The 21,455-nt window shown below is 42.6% G+C and overlaps 1 protein-coding gene across 1 annotated transcript in view; it reads right to left on the reverse strand.

Moving 5' to 3' along the window:
* Positions 1-6: 6 nt before the first annotated feature.
* Positions 7-21,455, reverse strand: part of nell2a (neural EGFL like 2a) — an 81,080-nt gene continuing 59,631 nt past the window's right edge. The window contains exons 16-20 of the mRNA XM_023400381.2: positions 11,718-11,858; positions 10,016-10,209; positions 6,730-6,906; positions 3,155-3,379; positions 7-184 (exon numbers count right to left, since the gene is read on the reverse strand). Coding sequence (XP_023256149.1) covers positions 143-184; positions 3,155-3,379; positions 6,730-6,906; positions 10,016-10,209; positions 11,718-11,858 — 779 coding nt within the window. The 3' untranslated portion in view covers positions 7-142. The remainder of the gene's footprint in view (positions 185-3,154; positions 3,380-6,729; positions 6,907-10,015; positions 10,210-11,717; positions 11,859-21,455) is intronic.

Here is a 21,455-nt window from a genome sequence, read left to right on the forward strand (position 1 = left end):
AATCAAATCCCAACAATGCAAACGCTATGTGACCCACACCTGTGAGGAGGATAGTGAAGAGACATAGGGGTGGTGTTACTTTTTTTTTTTTTTTTTTTTTTACATGGAGAACACTGTACAGGTGCCTTCAGGTCTGCCACGACTAAAGGCACATGGGGTCCACTGAGCAACAGATGTGTCCATTCTGGAAATGAGAGGAGAGAGAAGGCACATGATTGGATTATTGTCACACTTTAACCTCAGGCAAACTCTTTTTGAAGCTCAGCAGATCATATTTTCAGGTGGTGGAGGTGGCGCTGCAGAATACAGACTGAATTTGGCATTTAGGATTGCTCTGGGAATCATTTTGGCACCAACTGATCCAAGGCGGCGATATTCTACTGAGAATACAAATGCGAATGGTCACAGAGTTATTCTGCTTTAAACTTAGGGGAGTGATAAACTCCCTGGATCCCTAAAGGTTTGCAGGGACAGCACTGTATGAACTAAATCGCCACACGGACCTAATCAGAATGCCATAAAACAGACTGCACTGGAAGAAGCAACGTTCCAAAACGCTAAGTCTGCGTTCGTGCATTTGAATTCAGTGTAAATCTTTGACATTTTTTGAAAAGATGGCATAAAGACTTTGAATATTTATCAGTTTGTCCCTCGAGAAATGCTGCAGTCTTTTGTCTAAGATGCGGACATCATTGCCAGGCAGGCAGGGGGAGAATATGTTATCTTAGAAACTCTGGAAAGCGAGTCAGTCTTGGTTGGTGGATTAGTCCTAAAGCTGAGGCAAACAATTTACACTCACAATTGGTAATGAAGGGGATATTCGCCTGCGTAGTTTACTCTCTCCCTGACTGTTCTACAAAACTCCACAAGTCTTATAGTGAAAACTAGTGGAGGGCAGATTTCTCCACCTGATTTACTAGAACCAATTCTACCAGTTTGTTTCAGTTCTCTAGATAGACAATATGACTCTCCATATCCTGTAAGTACTGTGTGTGCAAACATGTCTGCTTGTTTAACACATTGCAGAGGAGAGAGCAGACTGTGACTCCCTGCTGTAACTGAACCAGAGGCCAAGAGACGAGGGGCTGACAGATGTTTTCTCAGTGCAGGTTACTCCTGGTCCAAGGTTTCAGTTCATTTTTATTTAAAGGAATGATTCAACATTCTGGGAAGTATGCTTGTTGCCGTTGGGCTGAAAATGAGATGAGAAGATCGATGCCACGTTCATATCCGTAAAATAGGGACTTACAGCCGGCACACGGCTAACACAGCCTAGCGTAACGCATGGAAACAGCTGTCTTGTCATTACTGTGAGGTTGCCAGGCAACAAGGGGAGACTTAAGGTAGTTATATCTCCAGTCATTTTTACACTTTCTACACACGTTTTTGTATGGATATAATGAGAGATATATGAGAGCTTTAGAGGTGCTGTTGGTACCTTTGGACTGAGCCAAGCTAGCTGTTTCTCCCTGTTTCCAGTCTTTATGCTTAGCTAATCTAACTGTTTGTAGCTTCATATTTAGCAAACAGATACAGACCAGTGACTAATTAAAGGAAAAACCAACAAAGTATCTCTGTTAAGGTGTTGGGACACCACATGCCAGAACAGCTTCAATGTGCCATGGCATTGATCCTACAAATCTCTGAGCTCTACAGGAAGAATGAGCACCATTCTCCCAAATGATATTCCCTCATTTTGTGTTTTGATGATGGTGGTGGACAGCGTTAACAGGTCGGTCCAAAGTCTCCCATAGGTGTTGAATTGAGCTGAGATCTGGTGGCTGCTAAGGTCATAGCATAGGATTCACACCAATTTCATGCTCATCAATGACCTCTAGTGCCCTATGGATGGATGCACTGTCGTCCTGGAGGAGACCACTCCCATCATCATAGGATAAAAACTGATCACTCAAAACAACTTTGTACTGATTTGCAGTCACCCCTCCCTCTAAGGAGACAAGCGGATCCAAACCATGACAGCAAAATGCCTCCCCACAGCGTAACAGAGCCACCAGACCCCCTCACTGTAGGAGACAAGCCTGAGGCCTGTACCACACTGCGTATGCCAAACATGCACACGCCTACTTGCGGCGAACATGGTGAAGCATGACTCATCTGACCATATCATTTTTTCCACATCTCTGTAAACCGTTGCTGATGGTCTTTGCACCACCCAAACTCTCAAATTCGCATTCATCTTCACAATGAGGGGTTTATGCACCGCAGCCCTATAATATCCCTCTGTATGTAACTGTTGTTGCTGACAGTTAAAACACTGTTTACTAGCATATGTCCCATAGATATAAATACAGATGTCCCTTTAGTCACTGTTCCTACTCAAACACCAGCCAGATGAGCATCTTTGTGAGTGAAGCTCAATTGGTGTCCCAACAATGAACCTTCTTTCAAAGTCATTTAAATCATTTCCTCTTGCCATCTTGATACAAAATCAGAATCAACTGGACCTGCCCAGCATTTGTGCACCTCTGTGGAAGCATCTGCATTGGTTATGTCTCCCATGTCCCCCTCATTTATTCAGGGTTTTCCTTTAATTTGTTTCCAAGAAAGCAATAAGCGTATTTCCCAAGATGTCAAGCTATTAACAAAGAGCAGTGATAGAACACTTGGACATTTGAAAGTGAATAATTCTCAAATGGAGCATCGCATCTTATTTGTTCTGTTCTCTGCTCCCTATTATGGTTTTGAATAAAAAACAGCAGCTGTCACATCCTTAGTGTGAATATCAGATTTTCTCTCGATGCCATCACTATCATGTGGAACTGTGTGTTTTTGTTTGCAAAATATATAGGGGGTGAGGGGTGTTACTCATTTCATTAGGCTGCATCTCAATTTTTGCCCCCTTCTATCACTGCTCTCTTAAATTTGGTGAAATGTTTGTTTTCTGTGAGCATAAGGTTTGCGTGCAGATCGGTATCAGCACACACACAGCTGCATTGACACCTCCAGACATATTTATCACCACGTGTCATAGATACAGCCATGAGGCGTTAAAGATGCACAAATTGCCTACACAATGCAAAGTCTGGACCACGGTGTACTCTCTTTTTTTTTCTGAAAAGCACTAAGCCAGGCTTCTCGGTAGGTGAACTATAATTTGCTGGCTGGAAGCTGCTGGCGGGGCCTGGCACCTTACCTTGCACTGGCACAGGGTGCACTCGGTGCCATGTTTAATCCAGGAGGAGCCGCTGAAGCGTGAGATGTTGTGCTCGTCCATGCACGTCTTGGTGATGTCGTTGCGGATGGTGTCGGCCTGGCAGGGGTCGGTGACACAGCGGGGACAGCACTCGCCCTCAGGCACCACGGTAAACTCACAGTCCACGGGCGGGCACGGCAGAGGCCAGCAGTCCACCTGCCCCTGCTGTAAAGGTGGAGGGAGGGAGAGTTTGTGATGGACAGACAGACAGACAGACAGACAGACAGACAGACAGACAGACAGACAGACAGACAGACAGAAAGGCAGAGAGAGAGAGAAAGAAGGAGAAAGTTCAGGATAATCTCTGCTAAGGCGCTACTGCATTTTCCATGCCTAGACACATTGCTCATGCAAATACACATATTTCTCCTGACGCTTTGTGTTTGCATGCTAGGGGGAGCGTCCCCCACCTGATTAAAAAAAAAGAAGAAAAAAAAAAGTTGTTAAGGTACCTAGAAAATATAGATGAGCAGAGCAATCTTCCAACACAGTCAGCAATTTTTTTTTTCTCAGACTGTGGAGGTAAATGCTCCAGTGTTTTAATTGACTTGTTCTAGTCCCCCTCTCTTATTGTTGTTCCAATATTAATCTCACAGCAAACTTTCAGCACAGAAAGCCTTATTGGATTTCTCCTGCTGCGGTTTTCCAGTGAGAAAACAGTCATATATATTTATATATTTTGGCCAAATTGACACATCCTGCTGTATGTTCCATCTCTCTGGCCTGACCCACTTCTTCTCTTTTACGCTGTCACACAGGAGCGTTTCTGCTTCACACCTTACTGGCAAATGAAATATGAACTCAAACTTTGTATGTTTAAACACACAAGGAGATACAAAACGCAAACACACACACATTAAGTTACAAGGGGCTTAATGCGAGTGTCCCACAGGGGATATTTAATATCACTGAAAATTGTGTGGTTCAGCATTTCAGAAATGTCGTTGTAAATTAGCCTGGTTTTAAAGCACAGGCTCACGCAGGGCTAATACCCACTCCCTGCCTCCATGTAGTGTGTAAACATTTGAAGTGGGAAATCCCCCCGAGTGGCACTCTTTGCCCGTAGCCAGAGGGAGGGATTGAATGCAGCCTCAGGTATCTGTCCCACACTGCGATAAGGGACACTGTCGTCTTTGTCTGTTTATGCAGATGTGGCCTATGATCACAAAGGAGGAAGAGATTTGCCATACAATCAGCTCTTATTTGCCTTTCACACAGAAACAGTGTGGACGTGTTAACTTGATCAAAGCAAAAACTGGAGCTGCTCTTTCATTTCTTTGCGGTATTTTGGAAGGTTATTATTTAAATCTGAATTTGCATTCAGTGTCCATGGTATCTCTCTGCAATTTAATCTCTTTGCCTTTACATGGACAGATGTAAGGACTTGCTGTAACAAAATGCCTCCAGGATATAAAAAAAGTGACATTTATCTTTGCCCGGGAATTAGCTGGCAACTATCACACTCCTTCTTTTATGTCTCTCGACCTAAAGTACAACCTATGGCTAAGGAACTCAATGCTTTTTTTTTTTTTTTTTTTTGGGAATATTCTGGCGATTGAACAAGATAGCAAATCACAAGTGGCCCATGTGTGCACAGTTTCTCTGCAAAGGCCAAACTCTTGATTTCAAATGATTGCACGGCCAGCAGAAAAGGATTCACATCTTGGTCTTGAGAGAATGTTTTGCCCATCTGCCTGCTGTCACTGTGTATTTTAAGGCCCCTGCTGAGCCTGAACAGCCGAGGCTCTGTTAAGTGTAGGAGCATTCAAGGTTCATTTCACGTCCCTGTCACGCCACCGGAGTCCCTGTATGGTATCGCACTGCAGCCTTCTCCCTCGCCCTTTCAAGTGCTCACTCTTTATTCTTGGTGGCTGGTGGTCCTTTTTCCTTTGCGTGTCTTCTCCTCTCCGTGAATCTTTAATTGAGTGTATTTTATGTCCTTCTGTGCGCATGCATGGATGTCTGAGAGGATGTTGCCACGGTGACAGGTGTGCCTACATTCTCAAACGTGAGTACACGGCTGTGTGCATGTGTATACAATGTACATACATCATGTTTGTACATTGTAGATGTGTGTGTGTGTGTATGTGTGTGTGTGTGTGTGTGTGTGTGTGTGTGTGTTTGCCTGTTGCAGCTCTGTTTTGCCTCAACAGACGAGCCCCTTGTTCTCCAATGTGTTTGTGTCTGCTTGTGTCAACATATATAAGTGCCTATAGTGAGCAGGAGCCTCGGCGAGAGTGAAGCAGAGCGAACCCATTTTCAGCCGACTGTGCTTCCCTGCTGCCTCTCAGCTGAGCGGTGATTTTTCGAGCTCTCGTATAATGGCTTGCTGTAAGAAATCCAAAAAAGCAGCCCTCAGGTCCGAGCATCAGGACAGTATTACAATGGCGGGGAGGGGGAGGAAGGAAAAGGCATCGCTGTTGCTGCTCAGACCATAAATCTGTCAGACTGGAGCCAACTTATATTAGCTACAAGTATGACTAATCTTTAAAAGCAACAAAAAGCAAGGAAAAAAAAAAGCAGAAAGAAAAAGGAGTTGTAAAGTGCTTGTCTGAGATCCACAGTGGAGATGATTTGTGAGTCACTTGAACAGAGGGGGTGACACTGGTGTGGGTGTGTGTTAGAGCTGAGTGTGAGTGAGACGAGACAGTGGGGTAGAATGTAAAGCATGACATTTGCATTTCATGTGCATATATCTACGCAGTGGGAGGGGGCAACACAGGTAGAATGATTTACGGTTTTTGTCAAGCTGATTGGGAAAAACATTCATGAAAAGGTTGAAACAGCAGCACAGCCTAAACATTAGAAAGGGTCCACACAGCTGAAGATGTCAACACGAAGAAAACAGTGCATATGTCTCACTGTGAAATATTCATGCGGAGAACGCAAATGTTATTTTGTTTTAGTCTGAGAAATAGGATCGCATGAAGAGGACGCTCGAAGCCACGGAAACAGCAAATAAGTCATCGATCAACAAAAGCACACACTTTGTACGAGCTCCTCAAAGCACACACAGATGGTACACACACTGTGACACCCTCCCACTCGCTAGACACGCGCACACATTTTCTCCTGTTCTCTTAACCTTGGAAGTATCCTTCAAAAAAAAAAAGTATAATTCTATCACAGCAGAGAACAGAGCAGAGGGTCCTTTTGAATTCTTTAAAATCTCACTAATCACTCACTCCCCCCTTTTCTTCTGCCACGAGATGAAAACCAATCTTCATTTTCTCCTCTCTGCTGCCTTCCTATTCACCTCTTAATCACTCCCCCTCTCTGGCCACAAAACTTCTCTCCTTGACTTTCTTTGCAGAGCTGATCTCTCATTCGTGAGCATTTCCACAGAGACATTTGTCACATTCATCGTGTGGGCTCTGTGGCACAGCAATGAATGCTTTTTGTATGCTAAATGGCTCTGGTTTAAAGCATTGACTAAATTCCTGCCGTGTAAATTTCATAAACACAAGGTGGAAAAAAAAAAGGGGGGGGGGGTTAATGTATGCGTCCCTACTCACCAGGCACTGGCACTGCTGGCAGTTCTCCACCCACGTGTCCCCGCTGCCGTAGGTGAGCAGGCCGTTCTGGTGCAGGCACTGGCTGCTCAGTCGAGGGTCGCACTCGGGGCAGCAGAACAGGTCGGCGTTGGGGTTGTCGCAGTCGCACACCATCCTGCGGCACATGACTTGGCCGGCCTGAGGCGCAGAGCACAAACACACACACAAACACGAGCACAAATGAAACATTGAACACGGGGCTGCGCACAGGCATGAGCACACAATTATATACACGCAAGCACAGACAAGGCCATTTGTTTAATGGGATCATTAAACATGTATGTTGATCGTAAATATTGTACTAAAGGCTCTGTAGCTCGTCCCCAGCTACTGTTTTGAACCTGTGTTTCGTGGTTAGTCGGCCTCAGCTCGCACAATAGACAAGACACCAAAACTGGGATATATTTTCTGAATACTGATGAACAGCAGTTCTTCAGGGTTTCCTGTTCATCAGCGTGGTGTTTGAAGAAGTGTTACTTTGCTGTCTTGTTGTCTCGGTGATTTAAGGTGCCTTCCACATATGAGAGCCGCTGTGGGTCTGAGCTCAGTTTTTGTCACATATTTCTCTCCTGCTCACTGCTGTTGCTACTTTTTATGAGTAACTGTGTAAGCCATAAAGAAAATGAATGTAGTAATGTTTATTTCAGACACAATGCTGGGCAGACACACGAAAACCATTCATCAGCAACTACAGCGTTTTGATACTGAATCGATTAGAGTAATTTTTTTAAAGGATATTTGCCCCCAAATTCTTTGGTTCCAGCCTCTCAAATGTGAATATTTGCTGGTTTTCTTAGTCTTCTATGATAATGAAACAACGTATCTGGGGTTTGGAGCCATGGTCGGGCAAAACAAGACATATGAATATATCAGTTTGGGCTTTGACAAATGATAATTGATAATTAAGGCCCACAGACACAATACTACTGATCTTTGATGTACAGTAGGAAAAAAATGACGATAGGAACAGGTTCAACTTGTTGCTTTTGTATCGATTCTCCTTTAGTTTGCCACTACAGGAAGAGTAAGTCCTCACTGTTTCTATGACATTTAGGGCTGTTGATCAAGTGTCTAGTATCAGTGAGCCGCATACATCAAAATAAGTAATCATGAGCATTCAAGTATTCAAACAAATATTTACACAATGGATGACAGTTAATTGACTTAAATCTGCAGGTTGTTCAATGTGCACAGTTTAAAATTGGTTGCCACCTCATTTAGGATTCTGGACCACCTCAGTGCCCATGAACCGCAGCGATACCCAGAGTTTCTGTAAATTGATTTTTTTACGGCAATTAATTAAAAGTATTTTAATTTTTGAAATGTTTTAGAAATTAGCAACCCCCGCTGACAAATGCACTGATGCGGTAAACCCCACCCGTCTGCTGCTCCAAGCAGACTGAAACAATGAAGGATTTGCATATTGCATGACCTCAGTCTGGACACCACGCAGTCTTTGTCTTTTCTGAGATGTTTGACCTTGGTTTCCCCCATCACTTAGTTGCAGCTCTCCATCTAATATCCAGCTGTGTCCGCCCATCTCCAAAACAATAACATGTTTACTCCTCTGCTCCTTCAACCGCTCAATATGACTAATTTTGACAGGCAGCTCTTCCATCTCTCAAATCAATTAATATGACTTATTTAATTAGGGAGCCATTTCTGCCCTGGTCCTTTGTAATCAAATGAATAATTTGCTGCTTGATCATTCACTACCGACACTAATCCACTATAATCACCTTCCACTACTGCCAGACACTTGGCATTAGGTTGAGTGAAAAGCTGAAATGCAAAGTATGACTGGTCCGTGACCTGATAATCATGAAAGAAATATGTTTTTGGGATGATGGAATGAGTTTTCTGGACCAACTGTTCCCAGATGCCTTGTCACTTTGGTGTCAGAAATCAATCAAAACAGCTACATCAAACGCCTGAGTCACTCAGCTAGACCTTTAAAAATCACTATGTATAGCTCATGTACTTTAATTAAATTTCTCATCATTTTGGCATCACTGTCATTGTCAACAGCAGCGTCACATCAGTGTTTTTTCTATGTAGCAGTGATTCCATCTGCACTGAATCTTTCCATGCAACTTAAATCCTACAAATCTCCTGAATTACTGAACGAGGATAAAGCGTGAAAACTGGCACAGTCTTTCATTTTGAGAAGAATTGGATTAAATTTGTGAGCACTACTTGCCCCTACCGCATGTTTTTGTTTGTTCAGTTGTGACATTTTACATTCTTTATTCTATATTGGCAATAGCAGAAGCTAGCTCACTAGCTTCAGCTAGCTTGCAGACAACATCCAAGACTGAGCCTGGTGAGTTGTACCTCTTTTTTTAATAAAATGTTTAACTAAACATATTATCAACTTATTGACATATTATCAACTTTTATAGTTTATATGGTGAACTTGTTAAAAAACAGGTTCCTGATGACAGCAACATTAGCATTCCTTTAGAGTTGTGTCTCTGGCCGCCTTTTCACTCCTTTAAGCTCTGCTAGATGCTCCACTATGTTCAACATTTAGAAGCTACTTTGTCTGTCTGCTGTTTGGATTAGCTGAGCAGGTGCTGCATCAGAGTGTGTTTACAGGGGGAGCGCAAACTTGATAATAATAATAATTTTCTGTGGGTTTGTCACTGCAGGTGACCCCTCTCAGACCTCAGACACATTTAAAACGGTGATTAGTTCAGCTTTAAGAACACACAGTTACACTATCCACTTAATCATGTATCATGACTGAGTGCACACTTTAGAGAAGTAGTGAATGAAACAGTCATGAATTAAACAGCATTCGCCGAGGAAATTTTATATTTTGGACTCCACATTATGAATTCCCCTTTAAAGGTCAACTAGGTGCAAATTTACACATCAAAGTTACCACGTTTTGACCTTGAGAATGCTCCACAACAATTGATTGTCGTGACTTCAATCAAATTAAGCATATCATCCGCTGCGCCACTATGCTTCAGCATTTTTCAAAATGTCAGTGATTGGTTAAAGTGGAGCAGTATGTTCACAGGACAAGACAAGGTGACATTTGTTGCTGATTGGCCCTGTGGGAGATTGCATCCTTCATGGGGAAGGAGAGGTGTACAGGTGCTTTGTTGTTCTTTGTTCCACTTGTCTGTTACAACTAACCCATATACCTCTGATTTGTTACTCTCCGTCTGTCTTGGTATTTCTCTCTCAGCTTTCTTTGTCTCTATGTTCTCCGTGTCCATCGCCCTCTGTTTCTTACCTGACAGGAGCACACAGAGCACCTATCGCTGTCCAGCACCCAGATCTGCCCACTGTGCTTGACCTTGTTGTCATGGATACAGTCGCCGGTGCAGTTGTGCCCGTGGGGGCACCGGCAGTCATAGCCTCCCTCCAGGTTGAAGCACACAGTGTCGTTGGCACAGGTGTTCCTCCCCGTCTTGCATTCATTAATGTCTGCGGAGAGCACAAAAAAGATGACATCACACATATGCTCCGTACAGATAACACAGTTTCTTTATGACTTGTGGATTTTTTCATTACAAGCCTGGTAATGTTGCTTTAGTAACACGGAGACGATGTAAAAAAGCCTGTCCTGTCGCAATATGGTTACAAATTCAACATGTGTCATTGGGCTGACGTGCAGTTTCCTTTCTTGAACAAAACACTAACCCGCTCTCTGCAGCCATAAGTTGCTCAACACAAGAGTGTCAGAGCTTCAAATGCAACTGTAAAATGCAGCAACTAAACAGCTTCCAGATCTTGGGGAAAATATACAGTATACAACTGTAATGTAACCTAGAAACCCACTTTTGGTCAAATTATAACTTTGCTTTGTTAGACACAGACAGGTTAGGTTTTTTGAGAGTGCCTTTAATGTGCTTTTTTTCCCTGCCTCTCCCAGCTCAAACTGACAGCCACGATGGGGTCAACGAGTGGAGCAGCGCAGGCACTATTGTTAAAGGCAATGCTTCGATGTTACTGTAGATTGAGGGTTTCCATTTTGACAGCTGACACTTCTCCTGACAGCCTGTATCAGAGAGACTGTTCCAGAAAATGAACAGGCTGCAAAAATAAAGCTGATGTATTTGGGAGAAAAACACACTGATAATGACATACCGATCCTATCGTATCATTACTTACACAAGTGTAACAAAACATTTTATAAAACAAGATTTTAGATGGCGCATGACTCACATATTTCAACCGAGTTTTGGCTAATTAAGAGACGCTGTATTCAGCGCTTGCTTCTGTAACTCTAATTTCTCAATTCTGAACAAAAGAAATCAAAGAGAAGACTGTGAGGAGAAGAGGATGTACAATTAAAAGCCATTCAATGGAAAATTAATGGGGCGTTTTCCATCAATGGGACATTGTGGAGCTATAAGATGCAAAAAAAAAGGCCCTATTCTTGCAATGCTAAAAGGTATGACCCAGAGTTTAGACTTGATTTGGGTGAAAGAAGTCAAAAACCTGAGGTAAAAAATATACGTTTCCAATCCAGTTGAGTGGCATCACAACTTCAAAAGTTCAGACACTTACACACACAAATTTAAATTTTGGACACAATTAAATATTTAAATGTTATAAACATGTATGGGGATAAACTATCCTGGAAAAAGGGAAAAAATTGGGAAATCATTTCTGTTAAAAATAATTTTTTAACGTGTAAATTTTTACATACAACATGCTGTTTCATATCATAAATTCACAAGTTCCTTATATAAAAAGGACATGTGAAACTGATGTGTTCACATACTGTAGGACTTTACTGTATGACTGTATGCTTTACACACGATAAAGTCACATGTGTGTTTTTTGGGGATTTTGGTGTGAACTGTTAAGAAAAAAAAAAAAAAAAGATTCTTATCAAGTGGCAATTTTTAAAACTGGAGGAAAATTCATACTTTTCTTCACCATATTTTTACACATTTGTATAAAGAAAGCAAAGGTGGGCAACTCACCTACACATGATTCCCCATTGGCAGAAAACAAGCCGTTGTCATGGTAGCCATCACGGCACTCACAGTGGTACCAGCCGGGCAAGTTGACACAAGTGGATTTACTATCACACTCGACAAAGCCGTCGGCACACTCATCAATATCTGAGGGGAGGAGACGAGAGGAGAAGAGAGGAGAAGAGTGGAGGAGAGTGGGGAAGAGAAGAGAAGAGAAGAGAAGAGAAGCCATATACAATCAGCATCATGTTGGTTTCAAAATATGCTCCTTACAGTGAATGGGCTATTGAGCTCCATTCTTGCCTGGTAGGCATATTCAACATTGACTGATTCATAATTGATAAAACAACGTGACTAGCATTTGATTGAATCTAGTCCATAGGATTTATTGATCAAGCATAGTTGCATAGCCAGAGAAGGACATCTGCATCAATAAAAGATAGCAGGGAATGAATGAATCTAATATAAAAAGCCTATTCTGAGGAGGCAGAGTTTGTAACGGGCTTGTATTTTGAAATGCCAGTAAAAGTCCCATACAGTCTAATCCTCCAACACATGCCGGCACACAAACGAATCCAGAGGTCTGTGTGCACACTTTTATTGAACTTTGTTTGGACATGAAGAGTTTCTATGAGGTGACATGTGAAGAAGCTCAGCGAAAGGCTTCTACCACAGCCTGTGGGTGGTTGTCAATAGACGGAGCTTGTGTTTGTTTTCACAGAGCTGCACTTAGAAATATCCCTGACTCTGCCTCCGTCTTCAGCTCTTGTCTTTAATACTTTTTTTTCTTTTACCCTCGTCCCCTCCTCCTCTATTCGTCTCTTTTTTTTTTATATCCGCGCTTCCTATCTGTTCATAACAGGCCAACGGTCAACCCTGAAACTTTCCTACAGACATCAACCAAGAAGAATCTGATATAATTTTCAACAATGAGCCTAATAGGCACAGAGAAACAGATCACTCTGATGTTTCAGATTATATTTAATTAAAGTACGGGCCAAGCCCACACCAGAGAGGAAATAAAGCCTGTTATTACACAGTAGGGCTAAATATGTTAGGCCCAGACATGCACCGTGATTAAATGTGTCTGCATAGCCGCTGATGGCTTTTTTATGATTGCGCATGATGCATGATGCTCTGCTCTCATTATGAAAATGGCAGTGTGCCGTGTCTGACCTTCTCTACGACTGCCTGCAACAGTATCCCCCACAGAGCGACAGACAGACGGGCTCATGGTCCCCCACCGCCCAGGCAGTAATGGGATTAAGATCTATTGGCTAATGAGCCCTCAGCCTTTTAATAGAATTTCTGCAGCAGATTAACCGTTGATCAAATGTCCCGCAGATTAGGGCCTTATCTATTTAAAAATTACCCGCATTTGTCTGAGTCAGCTGCAGGTTTGCTAAAAAAACCTACAGCATATTCATTTTTTTTTTTTTTTTTTTTTTTTCTGTTTTCCACACTGGTCAGGTTCAGCTTTCTCTCTCTCTCTCTCTCTGTATCTCTCTCTCTCTCTTTTGCTGTGGCAGACTTTAAAGCTCTCATTTCACTAATTGCATTAGTTTGGTGAGAGCAGAGCACCTCATTTTACCCCCTTAGGACAGCAAAGCTGGGTTAAAAGGACACTGCTTAAAAATCATGAGTCTACAGCAAATGCTATAACTAGCCTATCTTTGAAAATTAATATACATTCTCCCCACTCCTGAAGAGGAATATCCAATGCTCTTTGTTGCCTGTGAATTCCGGCATGATAAAAGCACAGAGAGGCTTTCAGGGGGAAAGCTGCATGAGTTATCTTGCCAATATATGAAAAAAAAAAATCAAGAATTAGTTTGAATCATCCTTTTCTCACCAATATGGCTGTATGAAATTGTTCAAAGTACAACTGAGCGGTTAGATACTATTTATAACAGACACTGACGGTGAAGTAAGTCTAAAAATATGCAAATGGGTTATTTTCAGCCAGTTTCATTCAGGCATTTTTAAAAGCTCGACTGTCGGGCTTGTAACAACAGCGGGTTACACCCTCAACAAAAGATCTGTCGTTCTCCTCTTTTATCTGAGCCAAACCTGTCAGCTACAATTATGGCTCGACGCTTCTCAGGCTGCTGTCAAATCAACTTTTAAAGTGCTGCTGTGTTTTAGGAGGGTGAAAGTCACTGTTGTCGCAACTCTCGGACTCGACAAGATTGAATGTGTGAGGTACAGCGAAGCTACGAGGCGCTCGCACAAGTCTCCCCTTCTCTTTTATCATCGTGCGTAAATGATAATGGAAGATCATTGTAATTAAATCATCAGCAATGACAATCAGACAAGGGCGCTGCTTGAAAGCTCTGTCTCTACTGAATCATGAGGCTTGTGCTTTTGTTGAATCATAGATGTGGATTTTGCAGTATTTTCTCTTGTAAATGATTTTTTCCAATCTCTGCATTGGGAAAAAAAAAACCGACTACACAAACAAAATAAAAACTGTCTTTGTGTCTCCATCTCTTTGAGAGGTCAAGGCCACAGAAATACAGTTATTTTGGAGTTACCTCGGTGACTGAAAGACTGACAGAGAAATACCTACGCACAGAGAGGAGGATGAGGACGGGCTAGATGAGGAGAACGAGCGTATTAGCAAAAAAGAAGAGGTGGCGGAGGAGACGGAGAGGAGTAAAAGGAAGAAGCAGGGGAAGAGGAGGAGGAATGGGCGAAGAGGGAGAAAGAGAGACGGAACTGACTGCTGTTATCCTGCTCGTGAGGTGAGTGGCAGCCTGGAAACAAGGGCTCTATTAAGGCAGCTCTCGGAAGACAAAGTAAGGAGCAAGCGGACGGTCTTTCCTCTGCACTCTCCCGGGCTTGTTATGCCACTCTGCCGTGAACTCCCTCTGCTTTCTTTCTTTATCCTCTGCCTTCACCTTTCCCCGTGTTCCTCTTTCACTTCACCTGTCTGTCTATCTGGGTCTCAAAGCCGAGGCAAAAACAGAGCCGCCCTCGTCATCACCTTCCCTCATCCTTGCAGTTTGCTCTCACTTTGAGCAGGAAAAGGCAGAGTTTAGAGTTTAGTCCGTCCCTGCCCTCTTGTTCTTCCCCCCCCCCCCCCTTTTATCGTTCTTGCTCCCTCCAACCTCTTCACACTGTCCTCGCTACCTATTCTGATCCTGCACAGGTACAGCCCTGTGCTTTGACCCCTTCCTTCTTTCCTTCTTTCCTTCCTCCAATCTCACTTCCCTCCCCAATTTCTTTTCTCATCTTTGACTGACAGATAGCCCCGGGGGCTGGGATACACTTCTGCTGCGTTGCATCACTCAGTGCAGGACCAGCTACTGCTGCCATACGTACATTCACTCGTACAGTAATCCATTTCCATTTCCACAGAGGTCTACCTGATAATCCTGATATAGGCTTCAGGAGGAATTATTCAGAAACATCTCTGGATCTCAACTGAACCTTTCCCTCCTGCTCTTGAGTCAGATGCCAAAACTGTATAAGTGGATTTTAAAATGAGCTGAATTTGTCATGTCATATCACATTTAAGATGATGCCTGAGAAAAGGCCGCAGAACCTTTAGGTTGATGATCATGTAAACAGAGCCTTTACTGGCATCTACACGACACAGCGATAAGGCAAGACATGGATTGCGGATCCCTGCTCTTTTATGTACAGTAAAGTGTAATTGAGTGATTGTCACCGGTCCTCACTCTTCATTAAGAGAAAGAGCAAACTCAAATAATCAATCAATCATCATGAAACCCGAAGCAAATTGAGTTACACACTGGGTTCCTGGAGATGAAACAGACACTGAAAAGCAAATCCATATCTGCGAGCACTTGAGTGGGAGAGTGGATGAGTAATCATGGAAAATTGGAAACAAGCCTTGTGAACAATCGGTGCATACAGCATGGAATCACTGTGTATCACTTACCTATAGCTGTACAATTCATCCACCCTTTAAAGTACAAGTGAAATAAAGATTCATCAGTGGTGTAGAAGTTATTGTTATTGTTTTATTTTTGAAAGTTTCAGAAATGCTGCTTTAGCTTCTGAGTGGGAGGACGGACGCCATCTGCCAACGGAGACGAAGACGCAATACATACAAACTTGTGAGGGTACACTGTAGCTACCTTTTAGCTTAAAGGCTACAGCAGTTGTGTTAACAGTGGCTGCACTAGTCATTATTTTTAATTTAACAATTATGAAATTAACATAAAAGGAGTTGCTCGTTGTGACATACCCACAGGGAATCATCACCCAACTCTCAGAGTCCTTCAGCTCAGTGTCTTAGTTTTCCAGTCCACAATTTTACTGTGTTGGTCTCTCACCGTCCCTCTTATCAACCTCTTTTCCAGCCACAGCAGACAGCTGTTCTTAGTGAGAAAGCTAATATTTGTTTCTGAGGAGGTGGTAGAAACACAAAGAGTAACAACTGAACAGAAACATGAAAAATGAATGATAATATTGCCCAGTGTATGATAGATGTGTAATTGTGCAACTGTTTGTTGACATCTCCTCTATATTAACTTGTTGATCTGGCTCTAAGTGGCCACAAAATCAGTTAATGCAGGTTTAATAAGAAGGACTACACTATTTAGCATCTAAACTGACTGAACTTGACATTTGCTGTTAAGTTTTTAATGTGTTCAGTGTGTTACAGCTGACTAGCTAATTAGCTAAGCCACTCATTCAAAGTAGAGGTAGTTGTTTGGTTGCTCATTCAACAACCCGAGGTGCAACACAAGATATGTATCAGGGACATTGGCTGGAAAGCTAATGCGGGTTATGTTCTTACTGTGTAGCAGTGCGCTACACTACAGATACAGTAGACAGTTCCATGCTAAAAAAAAAGAAAAAAAAGAAAGACGATCTGTTTGTTGCAGCAGAGAAAAACATGCAGTTTAATTTCTGCTGGCCTCTAAAGCAATGTAGCTGACCGGTGCCCGGCGCAGTTCGCTGCACTGCAGCAGCTACAGCAGCACGCTATCCCTAGGAGATGTGTCATTTAGGTAGAAGCAGCAGGTTGTGCTCAGCTAAACGACAGTTCCAGCCATTAGCAGGGCCTAATTAAGACACACTAATTATTGGTGATGGAGTGAGTGCTTTGTAAGGCCGTCTCTAAATAAATAATGAATACATAATCATTGTGCTTAAACAAGCCGCTTGAGCTTAAACAGTCACAGCCCCCCAGGCCTTGTGGGTAAATCATGGAGCAAAGGAGGGAGAGAGGGAGAGCTGCAGTGATGCATCATGGGAGCTGTCAAGGGGTGAAAAAATTAATATGGTTTTAAATATTCACTACCTGTGCATGAGTGTCGGGTGGGAGGTGCCCAGGGGGGATTTCAACTGTGCTGAGGTTGTGATGGTTTTTTTTTTTTTTCTTGCCAACTATTGTATAAGACACACTTGCTATTTAAAATTACACATGAACAAAGCATCAGCAACTGATAGCAACTCTTCTGCCCAGTGCAGTTCAACCTGCACACGCCTGTTTCTAATGCACATGAAGCCCATCTTGTATCTGTTAATCTGTATTTCTTTCTATTTGCTATTTATCTCCCAGCCTGTGTGACCCTGGCTGTCTGTTTACTGGCCTATCTGTAGTTTTGTCTGTTTTTCTGCCTTCTGAGTTTTTGTCTGTCTTGTGTGTCTTTCTGTTTAAAACTGACAAGCTTCCTGGAGCTCGACATCAATGTAAATGAGGTCTGAGGGAACAAATTGTTTGTCTGGCCCCGTTCTGCTCTCTGTCCTAGTCAATATGCCAGCGTGACCTCAGGGCTTAACACTCCTCCTCTCACTGCCTTCAAAGTTTCCTCATGAACTCACTGGCCATCCACTTGTCTCCTCCAATCCTCCTCCTCCACCTCCTCCTCCTCCTCCTCTTCATTGCTATTTTTCCTCTTCCGTTTTTATACCTCATTATAAATCACCACCTTATAGCTTCCTTTTTCCCATCACTTTTCTCCTCTCCTCTTATCTCCTCTCATCTGCTATTACCCAATAATTAAAAATCCTTTTCTTTGTTCACTTCTTGACTGTCTTTGTCCGTATACTGCACATTCCTTCCTTCCCTCCTCCTCCTCCTCCTTCTTCTTTTCCCATAAGTTAGAAAAAAGGGCATAAAAACTCATTGAATATTTCATGGCGGAAACAAAGAATATTGAAGATCTGATGAAAAAAGGCGCCATTTCACTCACATAAACATAACGTTCTCCTCTTTGGATCACGTCTCTTTATGAGAGTATCAATTCAGAAGACGAAGTGTGCCGGTAAATGATCTCGACTTGAGAAAATGAGAGTTTTGCCTACTGATAAAACATCAATTTACCGTGTAGGTGTAATGCACAAGGACTCCCTGATGGCGCTCTTGAACATAACCCTCCAGGAGTGTGTAGGAGTCACAAATCTGAATTGCATCATTAACACCAAACATAAAAATCTTTAATCTCTTTCTCCTTGTCCTTAAAGAACATTGTTGATGCCAAGCTATCCTCTGTATGATTCTGCCCCGCTGACTAAAAGTGCTTGAGAGGACTTAAGACTGCAGATGAATTAAAAGATGAAAGGGAGGGGTGTCCATCCACAACATCTGATCAAATGCCCTTCCCCCCCCCCCCCACCCCTCCAGCAGCCCACTGCATCCTTTGAGAAGCTAGCAAGAGGCCAGACAAGGACAGCGGAGATGGCCATTAGTTACAGAACTGACAGCATAGTGACAGAAAATTTTAACTAGTGGCCAAGCATCCTAATAAGCGTATAGGAGCTTGAAAGGAGAGGATAATGAGCTGAAAATAAAGGCTAAAATACAAAGGCTACCTTCCCATTCATCTCACAGGAACAGTTCAGCAATTCAGTCAATAAACACGCATCTGAGACCTAAACAGAGGAGAGGATGTTCACAGACGTTATGTCCAATTATTTTATGCAGGGCCTATCAGCTGGTAAAAAATCTTTACAGTCCCAGGCCCTGTTTCCTCTGAGGTTCTTAGAGCTAAGACGATCATAATGCCCCGTGTTATAAATCTTCTTAGTTATATACAAAAAGCATTATCAGTAAAGGCGCTCTTAAACTTCTGTCAGACAAAACTACAGCATCGTTCATTTACAGTTTATGGGTTTTATTTATTACATTTAATGATTTAGTCTTTTATCAGGACCAAAGTGATATTTTCTGTGTGCTTTGTGCAACATTGAGTGAAGCTCTTTAAGTGCAAACAATAAATAAATAAACAGCCCTATAGGCCATGACAGGGGAAATGGAAATTACTAGGGATAGGAAGAATTTCTTGAACCTTCTTTTCAAGGATATAAGAATATTCATGAAATCGTCGATTTGTATTAAACGGCTATGAAACGTGCATGGCCACATCCGCCATTCTCTGATTCATCAGTTATGCAAAGGCACCCAGAGCAATGATATTCAACCTTCACAATGAGGACTGCACTTTGATGGGCGGAAGTTTAAACTAGTTCCTTATAGCGCAGCCTTGAAGTAAAGGGCTTTTTGCTCACATATGCCTAAGCACATGTTTTCATTATTATATTCACCCTATCTTGCCGAAGTGCCACTTTTCCTGATCTTTTATTTTCTGTTTTAAATTATTCTCTTCTTTTATTCATATGCATTAGTCACCTATGTTTTTTTTTGGTTTTTTTTTTAGTAAACCATGCAATTTGAGGCTCAATTTGGATCAAGTGTAACATGTAGCAGCCAATTTGTTTGAAGAACACCGGAGTTACTTTCTCACACCTCCACCCAGTAACATTTATCATGTAAAATGCTGCAAGCTGTGATTGTTGACTTTAAGCTATACTTTCATTATCTTCTCAGTGATTATAAGTTCTCTCATGCGTCATTTTTCACATTTATGGTTTGTATTTTATGTGTCTTTATGGATCTGTTATGGTTCATGTAATGATACTAGAGTTGTTTCGATACCAGTATCGATCAGAAATTATACTAACACTGATACTGACAAAAATACGTATCGGGTATCGCACCGATCCGATACCATGTTTGATACCAATTTATTAATAAACTTTATAGTTTCACACTTGGATAAAACTGCAGTTTCACGGAAATCAATTCTTCTTTGCCTACACAGGAAGGAGCATTGCAGTCACTGGCACCTACTGTTTTAAAGCAGCGAAGAAGTCGGTAAATAGCATAGTAAATGTGTATTTGCTCTTAAGTGATGTTTTTAGACATGCATGGAAACATTGGAACAGGTGTCCTTTTAGGAAACAGTCTTAACCTCTAAGATCGATTTATGTTGGAAGCAAGGCTGGGACAATTCATTTCTGTTTAGTTATATGGGCAACCTTGTTTCTCTGCACTTTGCAAATGTTATGAGAAACAAAATCTTCTGCAGCATGGACCCAAATGAAAAGAAAAACTTAACGGAGTCACAGTCAAATAGCACAGCAGCTACATCATCGTTCTTGTACTTCAACAAGACACACAGTATGTCTGTTTTACCACATCAAACATCAGTCACAGGACAGTGATCAATCACAAAATAATGACCTCCCCATTCTTTCAAGTGAGCTTAAGTTGTGTAGCAGACCTCTACTGTCTGGTGTTCAAGCACTGCAGGTTAGAAAACAAAACATCAGAGGCTTTAACAGGCATTTAGTTTGAACTCTGAATCATCCTAATAGCTATTATTGCACATTTTTATTCTCAATTCCTCCAAGCCAAGGAAGAAAATTCATGTCTATTTTGATGAAAAATAAATGTAATATTCCAGCATTTGCCCATCTCTCACCCAGGCCATATAAGGAATAGTGCTAGCCTGGGGCTATGCTGCATGTTCAGGGCACACATTACATGGCTGGCCCTGCGCACATTTATATCCATGACTGAAGTGTATGTGCCCTGCCGCAGCTGTATCCTGCATAATTCATGATGTGTCAGAGTTCTCCACTAGCTGGTGTCTGTCTGTCAGCACTGCATGTCCCCTGTCCCTCCCCATCCATTCCCCCTGAATGGTAATGACAAGCAAGGCGAGCGCACACACAGCCGCAAAAAGACCATAACACAAACAAGAGTCACAGACGCACAGAAAGAGACAACACATTATCACACATCCACGTACTTTTACAATTACACACGGTCGGACACAAATGTACACAAAATATTACACGTGCGCACACCTCAGTGCACTGAAAAAACAACTATCTGAAATTGGGCGTCAGGTTGACAATCTGCAAACTGTTAGCGTCTTCTTCGCATATGTGTGTGTGTGTGTGTGTGTGTGTGTGTGTGCATGCTCAGAGGTGCACGCGCATAGCTGCACTGCATTGAAGAGCTCCTGTTCGGTGTCTTATGACAGGCCGTCAGTCTGCTGCTGCAGCAGCAGAAGTGGTGGAGTCCCTGGGGAGGCCTCTAAAAGCTCACAGGGTTCTGGGGGTGGGGAGCCCAGACTTAGTGAAAGCTTTTCCATGTTCATCCACCCAGCTCTGCTTCTCCTCCTCCTGCAGCACCGACTCCACCAGCCTCATTCCGCATCCAAATGCAGAGGAAACTCACTAACCCCTACCCTCTAACCACTCATCTCTCTCCTTCCATTTCCCATTCCATCGCTGCATCTGTCAGTTTTTCCCAACATCTCTGTATCTTCCTTTCCACTTCACCTCCTCTCGACCCCCCCTCCCAGTTGTTATCTCTCTTTCCTCTCTCTCTTCAAATTTTGGATCCGTCACTCTTCCCGTACATCTCCATCTCTTCTCCCCGAACCATTGCCCCCCCCCAGCTCCCTCCCTGCC

This window comes from Seriola lalandi, unplaced genomic scaffold (genome assembly GCF_002814215.2).
Source record: "Seriola lalandi dorsalis isolate HSWRI2012SDOR001 ecotype SW California unplaced genomic scaffold, Sedor1 jcf7180002052274, whole genome shotgun sequence".
NCBI lineage: Eukaryota > Metazoa > Chordata > Actinopteri > Carangiformes > Carangidae > Seriola > Seriola lalandi.